The following is a 21,695-nucleotide window of genomic DNA, read 5'->3' on the forward strand; positions in this document are numbered from 1 at the left end:
GGGCCTGGGCGGGGGGGTCCCGGCCCAGCCCCACCGCCACAAATATTTAGTCTTTGATTTGACGGGCATCACGATGTTGGGAGCACAAGATGTTCCCTACGAGCTGCTGCTGCGACATGGTCTCCACCAAGCTAAAACAAAAAAAAAGGGGGAAAAAAGAAAGGGCAGCGGTGTAGGCAGCAGCATTTATCCCTGAGAAATGCTGTGCAGCACCACATGAGTGGCTGGCGGAGCATTGCCTTTTCTCCTAGGGTAACAGGGGGGCAACATGGTGGGTCCCCAGGTGGAGCGAGGGGCTGGGCATGGGCAGGAGGAGCGTGCCGGCACCGGGTCCATGCGCGGGAGATGGCAGGGCAAGCGGCTGCGCGAGGCTGCGGGTGGGAGGCTCCGTCGTCCGTGGGATGGTAATTAGCACAGTGGGTTTTCTTATAATTGGGATCATTTGTTCTCCCAGTTTTTCTCCTGCGAACTGATTTCATGCCAGAGGGAAGCTGTGTGACTCACACCTTGCCATGCCAATTAGCTGATAAACATCAAATGTAAACAAAGATGGCCTAATTAAGACTAGTCGCCCAACCTCTACATGCATCTTGTCAAAATCCCACCAGCCTTTTGCATCCAGACTTATTTTCTTGTTTGCTGGGACTAAATTAGCGGCTTTGCACAGGAACCACTTATCTTTGAGAGAAGCTAAGAGCAGGTAATGAGGAAAATTGGGAGCCGGCTGCGGGAGTGGTGTCTCCCCCTCTCTCTCGGCAGGGACAGACGGGGTAAGTGCCACCTCTGAGCAGGGGTTGAGGGCAGGGATTTGTCCGCCACTGGGTAATGCTAGGAGCTGGTGTCTGACCCAGCAGCCACATCTTGGAGTACTCGCTCAGTTTGTCTTCCCAAGTGCTGCTGTCTGTACATGAAATCTGTAATGTGTGCGTCTCCTGCTGCTCTCACCTGCTGTGAAAATTCATCAATCAGAGCCCATCGCTTACTGTGGGCCCGTCCCCCCCGGCTCGCAGCCCAGGGAGTTATTTGCACTTTGGAGAGGAGGTGTACGACAGCGACACATCCGAGCGGCAGCGTTTCACACCCACTTCGCACTGGAGCGAAGGATCACACAGGTGAGCTGTGGCAGAGAAACAAGCCCATGGAGGAAATTTTATTCCAGGAGGTAACCTAATGAAATCCGTAGGATTGTTTCATGGCAGTATAAAAAAAAAAAAGAAAAAAGGACAGGGGGGGATCTCAGTGGGTGATCTGGACCATCCCTCTGCCCCTAGACAAGATCCTGTGGGTCCCTGAAGCCCCCATGGCTCACCCCAGCAGCCTGTCCTGGTGTCTCATTGGCCTTACTGTCAGGGAAGACTTGCTTTAGGTTTGAACTGAATCTCTTTGCTGCACACTAAGCTCATTTGCTCCTGTCCTACCCAGGATGAACACAGAGAGCAAGTCCTTCTCTTCCCCTTTGTGACCACCTTTAACGTACTCAACAGTTGTTATAATCATTTCCTGCCCAGGACCTTCTCCTCTTTTAAGCTCAGGAACCCCAGGTCATTCGGCTGTTCCTCATAAGCTGTACTTTCCAGATCTTTCATCATTTTTGCTGCTCACCTCTGAAGTCTCTCCAAGCATCTCTTTAGCTCCTGAAGCACAGCATCCAAAGGGGAGCATGGCATCCATCTAGCTGTGCTTCACCCATCCCTGGATGCAGCACCCTTGTCCCTCCTGCCTTGCACCTTGCTTCTTCCAGCCTCACATGGTCCTCCTGAATGCCATCCCACCTCCTCACGTACCACTGGTCCTCTTTGCTTTGGGTCATTGGAGACTGTAAGTAGGTAATACCAGTTCCACTATCCAGGGCAGGAATGGCAATTTAGCATTGGCTGGTTGCAAGGCTGACCATCCTTGAGCCCACCTCATTGCTGGTCTGAACTGGCACTGAACCAGCTACTCCTCTTTTGCTGCTGCTGTGGTTTTGCAACACCTCTTACACTAGCTTCATCTGAACCATGTTGCCCAATCTTGCTCAAGAAAACATTATGTGAAGCACTGCCTTCCTAAAGTGAGAGAAAACTGGAGGCAGGGCAACATCCACCACTTCCGTCTGCATAACAGGACTTCCTCTGACATAGAAATAACTGGAGTGGTTTAACATAGTTTGTTCTTGACAAACCCCCATTGGTAGTTTCCCCTCTGGGTGTTTACGCACAGTTGTATGATTGTTTGCTCCAGCGCTTTTCTGGGGTTGAAATAGGGTTGCCTTGTCTAAAACTCACCAGTGCCTCTTTTCCCAGTGTAAAGGTCCTCTACAAGCCCTCGGTGAAAACCGCTAATGGCTCTGAGCCCACTTCGGGCCCTTTGCTAACCATCCCAGGCAGCTGGGGTACAACCTCTAACACCATGTCAATGAGAGCGATAAAACGCTGTTGATACTTCCCTGGTTCTCACAAAAGATTACAGGAAATAACTTTGAGAAGTTACCTGTTCTGATTTAGTGTGATTGAACTGATGTTTTGTTCATCCACATCTGAAAAAGAGACCTACTTCTTTGAGAGGGGGTACCACTCGCCGGATGGTACCCATCTTTCTTACTACCAGTTAGGTGCTTTAAGTCAGCATCTTTGTAAATGACAAGGTTCATTGAAAGGAAAGGTGAAGGAAGGCAGTAAAGGCAGACACAGTGCAATTGCAAAGGGTGGCCAGTCACAGCCGGTATCAGTGGCATTTCCTTCCCAACCCCCTGCTTGAAGATGCTCCAGAAATCAGCACAGACTCTCCCCACTGGTTTGACCAGGTTTGGGAAGCGGGGCCAGACTTATCATCTCTTTAAAAAGAGGGAATGGAAAGTATGTATTTTCACACAACAAACAAATGTAGTTCCAATGTCATTTATTTAAAGAACCCTACATGCAAACCCTCAAATTTTTGGAAGTTGTTGTCTGGCTTGCAAATTATTTTCTGAAGCACTGAATGCCGAGCACTGCTTTCCAGGGAAGGCAGGAGGGACGTGATGGTACCTGGCTGGAGAAGTGAGCAAAGAAGCTTCGCACCAAACTGCTGGTGTCCCGATCGGTGCAAACGTACAAAAATAAAACACAGAAATATGTTTTGCACTATGTGTGGGTGTACCTACAGCTCACATCAGTGTAGATGTACTTACAGCACAGAAGTAAGGTGTGAAGCTACTTCAGCTGTTTTAATGGATAACTCATCTAATACATAGTAAGAAAACAATTTCATGGCTATTCAGTAGTCTGGCAGGGTTCTGGGGAAGACAGTTCACAATAACACATAACACTTAAAGCAGACCCTTGTTGGTGGTGGCAGCAGGAAAAAAATTTATATCTTATGTACTTACTATTGTCTAAAAACATTTTGAAAAGAGTTCGCCAGCTAATCAGCAAAGTCACATAGTTATGCCAGATGACAAAGCATTTCGCGTGTATGAGTTTCTCCGCTGGCAGGGCTCAAAACAACATGTAGCCTCATAACTTTTTAAATTCCAGTCAGATCCCGCACGCTCTCCCCACCGGCCTCCAGCTGACTCATCCTTTTCAGAATATTTCTTTTCATTACTGTGTCTGTATGCTGCACATCCCGGAGCCAGAGCCAGATCAAGCTGGTACTGGCCAGTGCGGTGAACCAGGGTTTCTCCATGGTGGTCTCATCAGTTTCTGCTGAATTTCAGCTTTCACTGAAAAGGAAAGAAGAAAAAAAAAAAAAAAAGCCCAGGCTCTCTAGGAATGAGGAGCAAGCTTTGTGACTGTGGCCCCATGGAGGGCTGCTTCTCAGACATGGTAGGGAAGGAGAAACAACAGGAAAGCGTGACTGAACGACAGAGGGGACCTGATTGAACTACTGAAGGGACCTGCGGCAGGTCCCAATGGCAGCGATGGCAGTGTCACCTGCGGGAGCTGCGGGTGTCTCCCCATTCCCACCCGCACGACTGGGGCACATGGCGCGGGGACTCTGGAGGGGAGATGACCTGCACACATTTACAAATCAGGCTGCTGCAAGGGTGAAGCAACCTGGGGCAAACACCCAGGTGTCCCTGCCCTGGGGTCCCGTGGCGGGGGAGCCCCTTGGGCACATCGGTGCCCATCGCAGTGAGGCTGCCGTCCCTGCGCCTGCCCTGCCCGGCACAGCCGCTCCGCGCCAAGCGGCCCTTTCTCCGCGTGAGAACCAAAGGCAAAACAATGCTCGTCAGCCAGAAAAGCACCATGTAAGTAGAAATGGAAGATTTCCAGTTCCTAAAGAGCTACCAGTGAGCATTTTCATAGTGGCGTTAAAGAACACTTTGAAGTACTGCCTGTGACTTAAAAAAATGCATTTGGGGGATAAATCCATATCTTGTTCCAAAGACACAAACTAAGCTTCATTTTACTAAATATAGACATGTAAGGCACGGCAAAATTCATCAAAACTCTCAATCAAATCTCCCAAAGAGATGTGTTGTGACAGGAGACCAGCAACCCCATGAAAATAAGGGCTCGGTATTCCAGTACTTACACGCACGAGTTACCTCCGTAGCATAAGCAAAGCCACTGGATCAAACGCTTGCAGGATTACACCCCTCGCATTGGCAGCTTACACCAGGTCACTTGGCGGGATCTTTCCCGCCAGGCAGTGGCTCACCCTCCGGCCAGGCTCCCGGCGCCTTCTCCGTGCTGATGATGAGTCTCCGGACCTTAGCTTTTCCGCCATCAGAGATCAAGTAGAAAAGTAACGTTAAAAAAAAAATAATAAAAAAAAAAAGCTTTATTGATTCGGTTATACGAAATGATCCCCTTTGCAGCACGGTTTACACTAAGCCTCCAAATCTGACATCTCTTTGAAAGCCCTCTTAATATATCCAATTATAGATTTTCAGCAACTTTGTGGAATGTCGGCTTTCCCGGCGACTGACCCCGGAAAACACCATTGAAATCAGGAGGGATTTTGCTATTGAGCTCAGTGGGGGAGGATCAGGTCCTACATAATTTTATTGTCAGCAATGATGACCTCTCTTCACAAATGAAGAATACCCATCCTGAACCATGGCCTTCGGAACGTAAACCATTTATTTTTATAGCTGGATCCTTCCCCAAGTGGGATATTTTGTGCATGGTTAACTTATCCCAGGGCTTTAAATGCTTGCCAAGTGGCTTTAATAGCAGGATGTTGTTTAAAAAGATTGGGAAGGATTGTGGGCAGTAATAGAGATAATTGCCAAGGAGAGATAAATGAATCTTCAATCTCAAACCAACTTGGCTTTATCATTGGCTCAGGAGGGAAGATCCAGAAAAATCCCCTGTCTAAGACTAAACACGTAATGATAGTTTGGGATTTAGGGAAGTTGGCGGCTGTCGAGATTTTTTGATAAAAACATCTTTTGAAGCTTAATACAGGTTTGAAATTCCATATAAAGGCACGAAAGCCCCTTTTCACTCCAGGGGTTTGGCATCGCGAAATAAAAAAGCTGGAGGTGAATTTTTGGGAGAGGAGCAGATAGCAAGTGACATCCTGAACTGAGAATTTTGCGGGCTGCACCGGGGTAGGGAAACTGCATGCGAAGGGGCTGAGCGCAGAGCCAAGCAGGTAAGGAGTGTTTTGCAGAACACGGGGCACCTGCAAGGGGATGGGTGCCCCTCGGCCATCCCTCGGCCACCCCTTGGCCACCCCTCAGCTGCCCCCTGGCCTCCCAGAGCAGCTGGGAGAGTGGCACATGCCAAACCCAAAGCTTTCATTTCTGCTTTGCAAATAGCAGAGAGAGCATATCCAGGACATATTCAAGTGTATTTATTTATTTATCCATCCACCAGGGAGGGGAGGAGGTCGAAAGCCAACCGTGTTAATGAGAAATTATCTTACCTTATCATGCAGAATAAGGTACTGCATGACACAGCGACTTTTCGGGTCACCCTTTTTAAAAAGGAGTTGCCAAATAAGGACTGTTGAAAAAGGAAAAAAAAAAAAAAAAGATTGACTTCAGACAGGTCTCCCCTGCTAGGATTTGGGGGAGTTGAGTGGAGTTTCAGCTTTTCTTCCCTCTGTGACACCCTCTTTCTCTTTGCCTGCTGTCAGCACCCCTGGCAGCAGGACCCTTGCTGCTCTCTGCGGTCCAAGCCACCTGAGGTGACTGCTGCAAACACTCACGGGGCTTTTAGAAGAGTGGGGAAAGGCATTTTAGAGAGAGATGACTTGTTTTTCAGCAAAGGTCTTATGCGGCTGGGGTTGGGGGGGGGCATTTCTGGGATATAATCAGTGAATGTGGAACACTCATGGGGCTTTCGTGAGAGTGGAAAAGGCTTTTTGGAGAATTATAACTTATTTTTCAGTGAAGACCTTTTCCAGCGCAGGGTGGGGCTTTCCCCAGTTATCTTCTTACCAGGATACTTTTGTCCTTTCTAGACCTTATATTCTCAGCTATGGGGAAATAACACAGAGGAAACCCAGAAGCACTATACAGGGGGAGGCCTGACAAAATGATTTCTCTCTGTATGATCTGAAAAGGAAACCGTGACCCATTTTTCCAAAAGCGATATTAAAATAAGCAGAGCAACGCGACATGAGCAATACAAAACAAGCCACCTTTGGATTAAAGAGTCGCTATTTCAAACGTCCCAGCTACTTCCCATGTTTGCAAATTCCCCCCGAGAGACTGACAAAAGCTATGAAGGAGGTGCGTGGTTTGGCATGATAAATTCTTCTCTGTACACAGGGTCCAGGAGGAATGTCGTTCTTGCAAGGTTTACAAAAAAAAAAAGAAGAAAAAAAAAAAAAAAGAGGTCTAAAACAAGCTATGAAATAAAACTGGAGCAAAACCATCCCAAAACACACATAAAAAATAATCCCCTGCCAGTGAGCACAGCTCCGTGTTACCCAGAAGGAGAGCCTTCCCGCCGGCATGTGAATTACAGCCCGTTCCCAGCTCAGGGATCTGTGTTTTCCGACCGGCTTAGCCCCTCTCTGGGGAATGGGCGCAGCATCCCCGGCCTGCGGGCCATCCCCTAAACTCGCCGCTCCCTCGGGCTACTGTTCACAGCCCGCTTGCCTTTAATATTGACATGCTCACACTTGGCGGTATTATTCGGAGCTTTGGGTCTGATGATCATATTTATATGGCTGACACCCAGACCTACTTGCCTATTCCTGCGGATTCCCGTGAAGTGCTGTCATGGCTTATTACCTGTCTATCTGCGCTTCAAGCCTGGGTGACTTTTAATTTTTTGAAGCTTAATGCTGAGAAAACAGAATCGCTTCAGATTGGTTCAGTTCACCTCCTGGATGTACGGATTTATGATACATAATATTGCAGCACACACAGCCTGGGAGCTGGTTTCGCTGATAGACTCTTAAAAATGGCCTTATTTTATCTGAAATAAAGCTTTTCAGAAGCACATCAGCGAGAGGGGAGAAGGAAAAATATCTTCATCGGATTTTGGGAACTTCTGTGGGTTTTGTTGCGTGTTTCTTGTCAGGCTGAGGAGCCCTTGTTCATGCCTCAGTCTAATCCAGAGTTGTGTATCGTAGCTCAGTGATAATTGGAAACTCTTCTCACTCCAGCATTTTCAGCTGTTGTAAAAGTCTGCAGCTAATGTCATAACAAGAATTAAACTGTCTCATCATATTACACCCATCTTAGCTGACTTCGCTGGCTATTAAGGTGACAGCGCATTGATTTAAAATTTGTGTTAATTGTTTACCCCTTCTTGCAGAGGCTTTCTTGGGGTTTTTGTAGCAACCTGCAGGCTTTCTGGAGCTGTGGATTATCTTTGCGTTCGGCTTTATGTGGACTTATAAAAAAATATCCTCTTTGTCTGGATCACACCACCTAATACCCTCAGCCCGTGGATTTCTGTGGCACGTATATTCCCTGCATGGATCGCTTTTAAAAGTAAGCCAGCGGAGAGGGCATGGCTGGCTTTGATAGTACAAGACTTTAAGAGGCTTTTTTCACACTCTGATTTTTATTTGATTTTTTTGCCTTCAGTTTTTCTGGCCACTAATAGAAGGGGTGTTGTTTTAGATAAAAAAAAAAAAAAAAACTGCGCTCCCTCTGCATACAAAACCTTTTGCTTTATAGGGTTAACAGAGAAAGTGGCCTGTATCCCGCCCCTGCAAAACAGACCTCACAGCCCTTCATCCTCAGGCTTCCACTTTTGGGGTGAATAAATCAATCCCCGCATAAGCCTGTGGTAACAAACTTTTTACCTAGAGTTGCGAATGAAAATTGCTTTGTGCCATATGCTGTCTCTCTGGCACAAAATGAGCATCACCTCAACGGGAGTTTGGCATGCTCGGTGATTGCAGGACTGGTAAATAGGAGGCATTTTCATTTTTTTTGTTCAGGATCTAGCTCTCCAAATCCATAAACAATGTATTTCTCCACAGATATTTGAAAAAAAAAAAAATCCTTTATTGTCTCTGAGACCATGAGTTTTATTCGCTCCTTTCACCGAGGGCTGAAACATTTTTCACCTTCTGCTCCGCTTTGTTGTGTTTTCTCTCACTGGAGTAATTATTGAATGGGAAATGGGAAGATGTCGACTTGTCTTAACAAAAAAACCTTCTCATTTAAGGGGAAAAAGTAAGTAATCAAGTAATAAATATTTATTTGCGAGTTTAAAATCCCATTAGTTTTTATTCCAGATTCCAGGGACTTTGGATCAGACCTCAGGCTCGTTCTTGGAACATGACCTTAGCTAATGGATTTCTTCCTAAGGAGACCCGCTCTGCCTTCCCTGCGCAAGAAGTGCTAATCGCATAGCCAGCCCTTCCCTCACCCCATCTCCTCCTAGCTGTTTTTTGCTTTTTAGTAGAAAAAAAATGAGATTGTGCATGAGCTGCAACTGGATTTTAAAATTCTCTAGCGGCCAGTACATTTTGCACAGTTTATAGCTTATAAACATGATCATAAATTGCAAAACTATTACTAGTTATTTGAGTTCCCAGCGTTTACACCTGGGGAAAAGCAAAGTCTCCCAACTGTCATTAGAGAGCACTTCGTTAGAGAAAAAAAACATTCACTATTTATATTTTGAGCAGAAAAGTGCCACTCACTTGTATGAATAAAGCATGCGCTTTCCCAGGCCGTTGCTGGCTGTTCCCTGCTCACCAGTGGCCTCGGCCAGCTCCGGCACCCACGCATGACAGAGCCTCCAAAACGGAGAGGGATTTGCTGTCAGCTCCAGCAACAAGTACGGCTGCCGGATGGCGCGGAGGGCCGCCTGGGTGCTCTCGCCATTAAGGCAGTGCCAGTAAGGTAGTCTATATTTAACGTGAACTTTTCTGCCTTTGAAAAGCGTTGCTTGGTGCACGATAACCGCGCTTTGAAAGCCTTTTGTTTCATTCCTGTTTTGATGAACTTCTTTCCCTTTGATGTTCATCTGGAGTTTAATCGCGATAAAGCGCGCACAATGGGTAGACTGTGGAAGAGAAAAAGGTGGTGGGAGAGCACAATACGGCGCATTATCCGCTGTCTCCCCTATGCTGTTCGCTTGGCAGGCGGCAGCGAGCGCTGCAGGGAGAGCAAACCGGGGTGACAGCCCGGGTGTCCTGGACTCACGCCCGCTCCCGACGCAGCCACAGCCGAAGCTGGGCTCGTGGCAGAGGATTGGGCACAACCAGGCCCTGGGAAAGGCTCACTGCTGCCAGGACCCGGCCCAACGGTGACCACCTGCAGCCTCCCCACTGCTGCTGGTGGCTGGGACAGGGCAGGGTCAGTCCCGTGCTCGGGACATCCTCCCTGAAGGTCTCCTCCGGCCTCGGGGCACGATGGCCAGCCTCAGCGTGTGGCTCTACATGGACAGGATGCATCCCAGCTTCCTCGCTACACATCAACATCCCACATCAGCGTCCCATGTCAGCATCTCCCACATCCACCTCTAGCGTGGGAAGGTGGAAGTTTGAGGAAACCCCCCCAAAGCACCGGGATGCCCCCGGCACCAGGCGGTACTTGCTGCTGTTGGGGGTCTGGCTCCCAGGGTCAGGCTCTTCTGCAGACAGCTCAGTTTTTGTTCAGATGTATGCTTCCAGTCTACCTGACTGGGGAGGAAACCTCAACAAATAGGAGACAGAGGGAACGCCTAAATGTGCTGGTTTTATAGCCTTTCCATGATTTTAGGAAAGGGCACTGCCAAACCCTTTCAGAAGGCAAGGTGGGGCAGCAGCTGCTGCGGCCAGTCTAAGTGGCATCGTGTCCACAGGCCAACATTCACCCGGGCTTGTTTCTCCCTGCGCAGACCCTCTGCGGGTTTAAATCTGCTCCCTCATGGCCTAAGTCTCCTTACGAACTATTTGCGCGTATTAATTCCTGGCGCCACCCGCTTGTCCCCCAACCAGGGACATCTCCAGGCAGCCGGGGCTGATGTCCCCTTGCAGCGGTGCCCTGCGGTGCCTGGGAACTCCTGCGGAAAGGGCAGTGCCCGGGATGCATGCCCATGCCCACTGGGACCAGCATACCGAGGTGACACCGTGACACCCCTGTGACTCAGGTATCGCCTTGCCCCCCCCGGCCCCAGCCCTGCCCCTGGGCAGTTGCTGCTCTCAGCCACATCATGGCACATGCCATCCCTGGTCACATCTCAGGACATGCCAACCCAGGTCACACCTCAGGACGCATCTACCCCAGTCACACCCTGTCCCCGCCGTGGGCAGTGCCGCAAGGCTGAGGACCAAACTCCACGCCCTCCCAGGCTGAGCACGTCCCCACTGCCACCTTCCACCCCAGACCCCATTTTGGCCACCACGATCCCAGGACTCCCGAGGTTGGGCGCAGTGTATATTTGGGATATTTTTGTGCAGCACCAAAGCAATAAGTCGTTTTCTGTGAAGCTCCTCATAGCATTTGGTAGCCTAAATCAGAAACAAGCACTACGTGCCTTTTCCCGGGGATGGCTGAGATGGTTCCTGCTGTCCAAGCGCAGCTCCATGGTTCAGGATGGACACTCGCAAGGACACGTGTCTGTCCTGCCTGACCCGTCCCACTGTCTGCAGACAACCCCCTGTGCAAAATAAGGACAGAGTCCTAATGAACACATATATCATCTCATTTCTCCTCAGATGGCCTCTGCCACCACCAACTGTCTCTGAATTGTTTCTTTAGAAGAAAATCGCACTTAAATCTTCTGCAGATATCACTTCTTACCCAAGAACAGGTTTGAGGGTTTTTAACTATTCATTGGGTTGCAGAAGTTGGGGATCACACATTTTCCATATTTTTGCTTGGATTTTTAACCTTATCTTGTGACATCTGTACTTGCTGCTGGTCTGACCTACTTAGTGAAGTCAAAGACACTGGAGATTAAACAGAGCCATCCAGTTCAGTGTATACTTATAATTTCAAGGTCCTCACAGAATTCATTATTTTCTAATAATCTTTTCTTGCCATTCAAAAGCTAATTGTAGCTTTGCATTAAAAAAACAATTTACAAAATATAATTGTTTTTTTTTTTTTGCCTAAGACGGTAAAATCTGTAAGCCAAAATAACTGAATTGCACCTGAAATGTATACAAGGATTTCAACCAAGGCTGCTTATCAACCAAAGCCAATATCTCCTGGTGTACAGCATGGTGCGTAACAGTCACTGCAAAATTTAGGTTAATTGTGGTGAATTTTATTATTTTTTTTAGGAATGCTTTCCACCGCGTCCCTATTTTGAAACCAGAAAGAAAACAAGATGTAGCAGACCTTCTCTTGCAAAATGAATTTGTTAAGCTCTGCTGCATTTTACTGAAGTGTAAGAAACTTAAATAAAAGTGATCCTAAAGCTAAGAAGCTGTTTTCAAGGCTGAGACTAGTGGGATTTCTGTGAGTATAGTTGCTCTTCCTAAAGTTGGAGGTATGGGGAGGTTTTCTTGTTGCCAGAGGATATCATTAATGAGTCTGAGACATTCCAAGGCTGATCTTTTCCCTTTCCTATTGCACTATGCAGTTAATATTTGGATAATATTTTGCAGAGATGAGTGAAATAACTTCGGAAATCACTTTACAATTTTGAGGCAGTATCTGGGCTCTTTATTTCATTACATTTTGTATATACATTTGTCAAGCTTTTACAGCAAATGAAAATTGCTTGACAGTTTTCAGGAGTGTTCATGCAGGGCCTGATCCAGAGCATCTCCCTTTTCCAAGGACAGGGGCACAAAGCTTCCGAAAATCAGGCACAAGGGTTTCAGGTGGGTCCTGGACACTGAACATCTATGAACACTTTCTTGCTTTGATAAAAAAATGCTTGGAGTGTAACAGTGTGTTTTCCTGGTATTTGATGTCGCGGTTTGTGCTTGGGAGAGTACAGTCACACTTTTAAACGCTGCTTTTTCTGGCTTTTAATCCGTATTTTGAATCTACCACCAAAGAGCCTTCCAAAATGATTATATGTCTGTGACCATGATGTTAATGTTTCAAAAGCGGTTGCTGTCTGTGTAATATTTTTCTGTCTTTTTACTGCTTCTGTGCAAGCTGGAAAACTGTTTTGCTACATCTGAGCTGCCTATATAAACTGCTGTTAATATTTGGCAGGTTTATGCTGCCGTGTGGGAACTTGCACATTTAGTTTCCAGTGACCCCCTTCAGACACAGGCGCAGACCTGCTCTGCCGCGATACCAGCTCTCCGTGGGGGGATTTGTGGATATGCTTTGCTGGGCAATAAAATATAATTAAAAATGTGCAAAATTAATGCGTGCAACGCTTTATTCCTGGAGGTAAAATCCACTTAGTAAAACTTCAGCATTCTACTGCGTGAGAGATTTGTGTTCAAAAATGCATTTCTGCACTTTTCTCAATGAATTTCCTCAGGTGATTGATTTATAGATGGCTGAATAGTGGTTAAAAGAAGAATGCACACAATCAACATAAATTACTAGTATTAAGCAAGCACCAGATACAGGGAGAGAGTCTTTACTACTTTGAAGTATCTCATATCAGTAAAATAAAATTATTTCACATAACATGAGACAAAAGCCATTCACAAAACAGCGTACCAAAGCTAACTGAATCCAATTCAGTTATAAGCTCTGTAAAGCAAGCGCTGCTTTCGCTGTGTTGTTACCATAACCATGAATTCATTAGATGTGATACACGAAGACTTTTCTTAACCAAAAATCAGTTACACCCATGGATGCCGCTTTATAATTCAGATACAGATCCCTGAGCCTGCAAAGATTCAGGCAGAGCTTTAACTCTGGGCACAGCGAGGAAGCTCAGAACCCCAGTGAAATCCCGTGCAAAAGCACGTGCAGAATATTTTCAGCAGCGGGGTCTGTAGAAGCATCCCTCAAGGACCATCGCCACACTCTAGCAACCACCGTCTGTCTCGGGGACAAACTAGAAAGAAATGGTCTTAAAGCCCGGCTGGGCCACCCTTGCACATTCGGAGGTCGCTGCAGGTTTCGTCCCACCCTCTCCAGCTGAGATGTGCGGGCAGCACCTTCTGTCCAAACCAAACCCAACTGAACCTGTGGGACCTACACAGACGTGCTGGCCCGGGGTGCGGGCAGGTGGGCTGTCCAAGGTTCAGAGCTCGCCGAAGGCTCGGCTTTTGTTCCCTTTGCATCCTTTCTCTCATCAGATTCGGGGCTCCAGAAAGTTTTCTGCGTTAAAGAGAGCTTGCCTTAAGTTTTAGGGGAAGGGCGATAGCGCAAATTGGAGCTGGCTTATGTAGCTGCCCCCTCCTGCTAAACAGCATATTTCTGTCTGTGTTCAACTGTTTTTTTCTACCCCATCTCCTTCTGCTCTACATAATCCGTCAATATTGGGTTTCCTTTCATTAGACTTTCCTCTCTCTTAACGTCTATTCTTCCTCACTGATGTCTCCCGCCTTTACCATGGCTTTTTTCGGTGGTTTAGTTTGATTCAAGCTGGAACTGTTAGGGTCGTATCTAAAAATAATGAATTTGTTTATACCTATTTACTATAAAGCACACTATTTTTGTCCGCTTCATTCTTTGGATAATACTTTTAGGGAAAATATAACACTCCCTTAATTTTAGATCCTTTTTTATCTTGCTTCAGATATAGGCTCCAAGACATGTGCATGTAAGACAGATGTTTAATTTACTCCTCCAAATATGCAAAGAATATGGCTATGCGCAATAAATATCGCTAAGGGCACGGCTGAAGACAAGAAAAAAAAATCTGTGATAAAGCTGCTGTAAATTCCCTATTATCTAAGAATTTCAACACCTACGGATGTGCCCAAGCCTCCATTGCACCCTCATGAATTTAGGAGTCTGGGACATACAATTATTGATGAATGCGAGCTGTGTGTTGGTGCACAAACTGTACAGCAGATTTTAAAATAACCATCTGAGGGTATTATGGCTGTTAGTCAAAATTTGACAGCAAAGGGGATTTTTTTGTTTAAATAGGGCGATTTGGAATGTGACTCAGAGAGAAATCACACAGGATACCGGGACTTCATGAAACACCCTTAGAAAAACACTTTATTGTCTGGAAAACTTGGACGTCCAAGTGCAAAATCTGCAAAATTTGCAATATCTGAGTCATATCTCTTTCCTTTTACCTGCGGGTCGTGGATCGAGTAAGCGATGTGTGCAGTAAAACACCGAGCAGCAGATAGGGAAAGAAGGCGATGCCTAAATTTCCGTCGGCCTCAGAGAGACTAGGCTTTCCTCTGCACAGCTTTACTCTCTGGTTTTCACATCTAGGTGTAAATCTGGCTTTGGGCTATGATGCACACTTCTGCCAGGTGTGGTTATTGTTAATCACATATCATTTAGATCAATATGAATCTCTGGTTTATGCATGTAGCAATTGCTCGCTGCTCTGTATTCCCTAACTCTCTGTATTTAACAGTATCAGTTATAAAAAGAAATTTATACCCAGGCCACAGCCCCTTTACTCCCCAAAACCCCACTATTATTGGTAGTGTAAAGTCCTATTTCTCACAAAATATAACATAAAATATTACAGTCCTGATTTTTTTTAATGTCCTAATAGCCCCACTGGTTTCACTATTCATGGGGTTTTTCACATCACACTATTTAGTATTAACTGGGTATGTCTAGCTGCAGAAATCAGTGGTGAAACATCAGCATCAAATATTTGAAATGCACACTTCCAGGAAAGGCTCTGTCTCGCTGTCCACACAGAGAGGCATGTATATGCATGTATACCTCTCTCCATCCCAGTGCTTGAATCAGAAGTGTACGGCCGTTATTGCAAAAACATAGGTAGGAGAGCGATATCGTAATCAAATGTCTGCTCAGACATGTTGCAGGAGGTGGCAGCAATTTACAGCCACATCAAATGCCATGGCTTCGGCTTCCTTAAGAAGTATTTCTCACACCAGAAAATGTAATTACCCTTCCATTGTGCCTTCCCATATGGTAATCTGAAACACTTCAGTAAAATGAAGCAACCTATCAATACTGTATCTATGGCAGATGAGACATCTACAAATACGGATCAGTGTAATCCAGTCATTGATTTTAGGATTCTCAATCTTCCAAGGACTGTGCCAAATCTATACATTGTCCCTGAGTGATGGGGTTTGCTTTTGGATTTCTGATTTCATTGGGGAGACGGTGTAAAAGTTAATGTAAGCAGAGAGTGCTCTGCTGCTGCCCAGCTGAGGAGGCTCAGAGCCACGTGTGGGTCCTTCAAAACCCAACTGTGAGGCACACCACTAATTAACAGCCAGGGACTTGCAGACAGACCAACATCACCTTCTTTTTTAAGACAGGGAAAGAACAGTTTCAATATTTGCGAACATTCCAGCTTTGCCCCAGATTTGCCTTGGTTTGGAAGCCACTTGTATTGTACAAGCGCAGGTACCATTCCTGGTGGGGTTTGGTGAGGCGGTGATGTAAAAGAAGCATTTAGCTCTCAGCGCCAATCAGTAAATCTTGTTTGTAAAACGCACATAAACTGTACAGAAAACATCCTGTCCTGCTGTACTTTTACCTGGAGTTCGCATGCATAGTGAAATACTTGCCCCACGACAGATCCTGTACATATTAACATGTCCTTGTAACAAAAAGATTCTCTTTCTGAGAGACCCAGAAAATTGTCTATAGGTGTGTGAACACACACACACACAGACTTCTCCAAACGTACACACTTACACAATGTTTTATGGAACTGTACTTCAATGCAATGCAAAGGTTTACAAGAAATGGTTTGCAACTCCTTGGCTAAGGACAACTGAATAATATGCTAAAGAAAGGAGGAAAAAGTTCCTAGCAGTGTCTCGAACTTCTCAATTTTAAATTAGTCAGAAAAAAAAGTAAAAATGCATGAAGAAATGTTCAGATTTCAGTTAATCTTTAAGATCTAATACACACCCAGACAAGGTATTTGGGTATTACACTCAAAAGCCATTAATATAGCCTGGAATTACTAGGAATTCCCACAAATACCCAGGATATCATAGCCAGGGACTATTTCTGTCATTCCAAACACTACAGCAGCTTTGAACTTTCCCCACTTACCCTATGACGAATACATCAATATATATTCTTTCTTTACCCAAACAGTAATCTGTTCCCAAACCTAACTGGAAAGAACATGCTGGCAGAGGTGCAGAATGGGCAGTTTTCCAGTCTCCGTGTAAAGCCTGCAACATCTGACCTGCTTCAGGTGAAGTTGCTGCCACTGAGCAAGGTATACACCAAATACAATGCCTAACACAAACAGCTAGCAGGGACTGAACTCCAAAATACACCTAAAAAAAGGTGACATCGCTATGCCCAGGCAAGTAATTGTCAGTGCTTTTTGGAAGTATTAAATTTGCTTCTGTTCTGCATGGAGAGAGTATTTTCTCACCCTTTGTTTGCTATGATGATTGAGATAATACCTCTCTAAAACTGGAGAAAAAGTACAATATTCCATCTATAAATATATTTTAAAAAATGGCTTCACAAAGTGCACGACAGCCTGACAGAAGGATTTTTCTGGTCACTTAGACGGACCTGCAGAGGCAGATTTTGCTGCTGTGAATCTTGCGGACGTTCCCAACTCATGACCCTCCCCGGACAACATCAGCTCGGAGAAACTCCAAAGAACATGCCCCTCTGCACCGAAAAAGGCTGACATTATTGCATCTACTCTACACCTCTGAAACTGCTAGTTTATGCAACATCATTACTGCATGAAATACGATTCACACGTGAATAGCGATCGTGGCTGTGAGATACGCCGTTAAAGACGCAGACTCCTCCACACACTCCATTTGCTGTCTGCTTTCACTCCCTTCCCAACATACCGGGCAGACCCCCAGAACCAGGTAATTCATATATCAAGCTGGACATTCTCCACACTACATAGCTATAAGGACTCTCATGTTTCAAGAAAAAGCTCGATTTTAGACAATAATAGGGAAAAAAAATGTCCTTAGTATTGATCGCGAAAGAGGAACAGAAATAAAACCTGCAGTAATCAGTTATCGATATAAACACCATCGTGCAGTGTGAGAGCTGTGATTCCAGCCTAGTGACCATATCACGTGGACCTGGGAATTCGTCCATCACGTCAGCAAGCTTTGGATCAGACCTTTGAAAGACAGAGCTGTATGTATGGCTTTAACCTTATACCTAAGTGAGCCTTGCAGCTCAAAGAAAAGCACGCCTCACTTGCTTACTTGCTATGTAAACAAGTACGGACCACGTCACCAGAAAGGGTCTGAGATTTACCCAGCAGAGCAGTGAAACATCTGTAGTCTTTCACATATTTCACAAAGAAACATTTGTCCGGTAGCACGCTGCATCATTTCTGAATGGCGACACATGGGGCCATAGGCAGAGCGATCGAATCACAAAGAAATGAAGTATTATAGAAATCTGGATTCTATTTCTATACATTCCATATATAACATAAATATATTCAATGTATGGCTATTTAAATATATTTATATTCTGTGTAGAATATAAATATAAACTATACATATACTATACAAGTATAAATATAGAATAGTAATATATATTATTAAATCTATATTCTATACCAAATCTTATTTAAAAGCACTATTACAAAAGTTTTTGTTTGCTGATATGCAAAAACATGCAAAATGTTACTATAAATAAGCAGCATGAGCTTTTCAGGAAGATCTATAATCTTATATTGACTAGCTGGATTATAGACATAGGTTTTCCTGGATAATGTACGTAATTTTCACAGTAACATAATTTTTAAACCTGAAATTATTCTGCATTTCTGATACGGAATTTTGTCATCAGGGTCACTTTTAGAAAGCGGGAAATGAGAGCGAAATATGGGGCTAAAATCTGAACAAATAGAGGAGTGCTGTGTTTGCCCATTTTAAAATGAGATGAGAGTCTGGGAGCCGCAATGTGTTGCAGGTCGTATCTGCGTACCCAAACCTACTGACACTTGGCAATCATAAATTACGATATTACTGGAAACCCAGAGTCAGCTGATTAAGAAGCATTTGAAGAGGTCTGTCCAAATAGCTGCCTTCCTCACACCAGGGCCCCGAGAAGCCATGAGGAGCTGTTCGTGTTTCTCCACCACACGCAAGACGAAATCCAGAAATTGGTACGAAGAGGGGTTAGACGCTCGCAGGGGTTAGCGCCCCTCAGAAGGAAAAAAAAATGCGACGCTATTAACGGAGGGTGTGTGAAAGTGTGAATGTGTAGCTGAGGTCGGCTGCAAGGGGTGTGCGTGTGCGTTAATCTGTCTTTGGTTTGGGCTACGGCATCTTCTGGGGCTGAAAGCAGCTGGGCCAGGTCCTGTAGCGCTCAGCTAAGCAGAGGGACACTGGACATCACGCCTGAGACAGGACGGGAAGAGCATCACTGTGTCTACGTGTGTGAGAGGGAAGCCAGAGATGTGATACCACCCCACGAGCACTCGGGGTGCCCGTGTGCTGCTCCCACAGTCAGTAAGGTCTCGGGGGGTGCAGGTGCAAGCGGTTGGAGGCAAAAAAAGGGGGAAATCCGAGCAACCTCGCACCCAAAGTCTCCTGTGTCCAATTTCACCTTCAAGAGACGCCAAAGGCATCGCAGACTGTGTTGCGGCTTGATGGGGAGACAGCCTCACCCCCCACGTTCAGGCGCTGGCGGGATTTTTGCTGTGCGTTTCCCACAGGGGTGAAGTTGGGAGAGGGGAAGACAAAACGTCCCAACTTAATTTCTTTTTAATGGTCTGATGGAGCGTCTGACATGTGAATCTGCACTGTCCCTGCTCTCCAGCTTGACTTCAATGACTGCTTTTAACAAACAGCCTCCACCAGACGGGGAAATTCTGTTACCTTGTCCAAACCTGCTCAAATACTTTGAGCTCCCAGTTACACATTTAGCACAGGATTTTGGCAAAACGCGGGAGAGGCGCATACTTTGAACTGGAGGTAGATTTAAAAACAGCCCCTTGATCGTCAGTGATGTATTTATCCACTGAACCAGAACTGGGTTTCATAAACCCTTACGCCCGTAATTTCTTGATCTCCTCCTGATGTGCCAGCCAGCCTCTGCAAACCAGGTCATTTTGAAAGAGTTCATACGCCCGTATTCCTGCAGCCCTGCAATATGCATTATAAGTAGTTTATCCGGAGCCATCAGTGACCACAGATTAGTGGGGCGATATTCCCGCTGGAAATCTTTGAGCCTGCACTGCCTTCCCTCATTACAGAGGCTATCGGGTCTGCATTGCTTTGCATCCGCTCACCGAGGGGGCTTTGCATTAACTCCACTTGGGGTTTTGCGATTTTGCCTCTGAGCGGATCACCGGCAAAACGCGATGCTCATTTCCAGTGCCTTTCGGGGCAGGGGAGCCCTGGCGCAGCGGCCGGGTGCCCCCACGTCCCCAGGCCGGGGCTGGCTCCTGTGGCAGGGCGGGCTCCATCCGAGCGCACCCTTTGCAGGGGCTTTGCTCCTTGTGACTTCTGCCCGATGCATAAGTCCTAACTGGAAATTAAAAGCCTGTCCGCCTCTCGAGTCTTTGGGGGTAAATTTCAGAGGCTCCAACGCTCGATAATTAACAAGTTCTGTCGTTCCCCTCGCTGTTGCACTAGCTGTGGTATTTTTAAAGCTTTTTATTAAAAATTAATTTCTTTATTTTGTTGGAGACCCATCACTCGGTCACGTGGCTCCCTGTCATGTTTCTATCCTTCCTACTCATATTCGAGTTATGCCATCAAGCTAATATATTGTGACTGCTCTTCTCTCTTGTGACAAAGCCTTGCAGCTGCCTCCAAATCAATAGATGTCAAAGAAATATGAAAACAATCATGACAGAGAACTTAAATCCTGGCTAGAGTCTGCATAATAAAAAATGTGCTTCTGTTCTCAAGGCAGCGGATTAATTTATCCTAAAGTTTAGTCAAATTTTATTCCGGTACCTTTTTCCCAGCAGATAGAGCTACATCTGTTGGGTTTGTAATGTAATTTGTAATTACTGCCCTTCATGTGGTCCAATGCCTTGAACCATCTTTAATTAAAAGCATAATTAAGGGAAGATCTAAAGGAAGACAATTACCAGATGGTCTTTTTTTTAGAAACAGTTAGTTGCATTGAGGATGTATCCTGGTCCATTTCTGACTTGGATTAAAAGGCAGGCTGCCTCCCACACAATCTGCGAGGCGAGAGGCCGAAAAGGGGCTCAGGCATCCCGGGCAGCCGCACGGCCAGTAACTACAAGGGCCAAGAGGGGACTGGAGGAACCTTGGGGACGAGTGTCCCCCTGGCTCCATCGAGTTTCCTGGGGCAGGTGAGCCCTGTTGCCCTCCTCCAGCCCAAAACTCTGGCAAAAACCACACCCATCAACCCCCATCATCACTGGGGACACCCTATGGCTTCTAGAAAACATTTTCCTGGTGAAAACAGTAAGTAATAGTAATAGCAATAATAGCAATAAATACTGATAGTGATGATAATATAGTGACAGTGATAGTGATAAAGGGACTAAGCCCCAGAACAGCTTCCAAAAATGAATTCTCACTGCTGCCCCAGGTGGGACAGACCCTGATGGGGTCTGCTTGCCCAGCCTTTGCTCATTGCAGCTTGAGCGGAGGTTTCGGCTACTCCCCCCATCCTCCCGCAACCGGCGGTAGCGGGAGGATGGGGGGAGTAGCCGAAACCTCCGCTCAGGCTGTGGGGCAGAGGCATCTCCTCTGCCGTCCGGCTGCAGCAGCCACCCCGGCCTCGCTGGGGTTAGTTTTGGGGTCCCTCCTTGTCTTATGGGGTACTGTCCTTCCAAAAAAGTCCTCCCACCCCCCTGCACCTGGAAGTTTTAGAGAAGACCATTACTAAAGGAGAAGGGCGGGGGGGGATGTGAAATAACCCCGAAAAATATGAATAATGCAACGAAGTGCAGAATTATGTGTGAGCACAAAATTTCTAGGGGAAGCTGGGCATAAAAAAAAAAAAGGAAAAAAAAAGGAAACCTCGAGCAGTGGTGTAATGTAAATTAAATTTTTGCTGTATTACTAAGATTTCATTATTTGACTGTTCCTACTCAAAGTAAGGCAGCAATGAATTGTAATCATTTCAATTATCTTCAAGATAGTTTCTTTAGGACACAAGTTGTCAAAGATAAAAAAGTACATTCTTGCTGCTCCATAGGTCCATTTTCCAGACGGTTTGTCGTTCTTGCTGCATGATTTAGTCGGGGCTTTTTTGCATACTCCGGCTCTCCCACACGCCCTCCGCGGGGGCGCGGACCCGCTCCCTCCCCGCGCGGACCGGCCGCGCAGAGCTCCGCGCCCGCGGAGGCGGCGAGGCTGACCCTGCCCCACCGCCCGCTTCG

At 46.1% G+C, this 21,695-nt stretch overlaps 1 protein-coding gene across 1 annotated transcript in view; it reads right to left on the reverse strand.

Moving 5' to 3' along the window:
* The window catches only part of RCN1 (reticulocalbin 1, EF-hand calcium binding domain), a 151,239-nt gene that overhangs the window by 118,462 nt on the left and 11,082 nt on the right, over positions 1-21,695 (reverse strand). Inside the window, exon 3 of the mRNA XM_009892704.1 lies at positions 9,034-9,398. Within this exon, the coding sequence (XP_009891006.1) occupies positions 9,034-9,398 (365 nt within the window). The remainder of the gene's footprint in view (positions 1-9,033; positions 9,399-21,695) is intronic.

The sequence above is a fragment of the Charadrius vociferus genome, unplaced genomic scaffold (assembly GCF_000708025.1).
Source record: "Charadrius vociferus isolate BGI_N301 unplaced genomic scaffold, ASM70802v2 scaffold19, whole genome shotgun sequence".
Taxonomy (NCBI): domain Eukaryota; kingdom Metazoa; phylum Chordata; class Aves; order Charadriiformes; family Charadriidae; genus Charadrius; species Charadrius vociferus.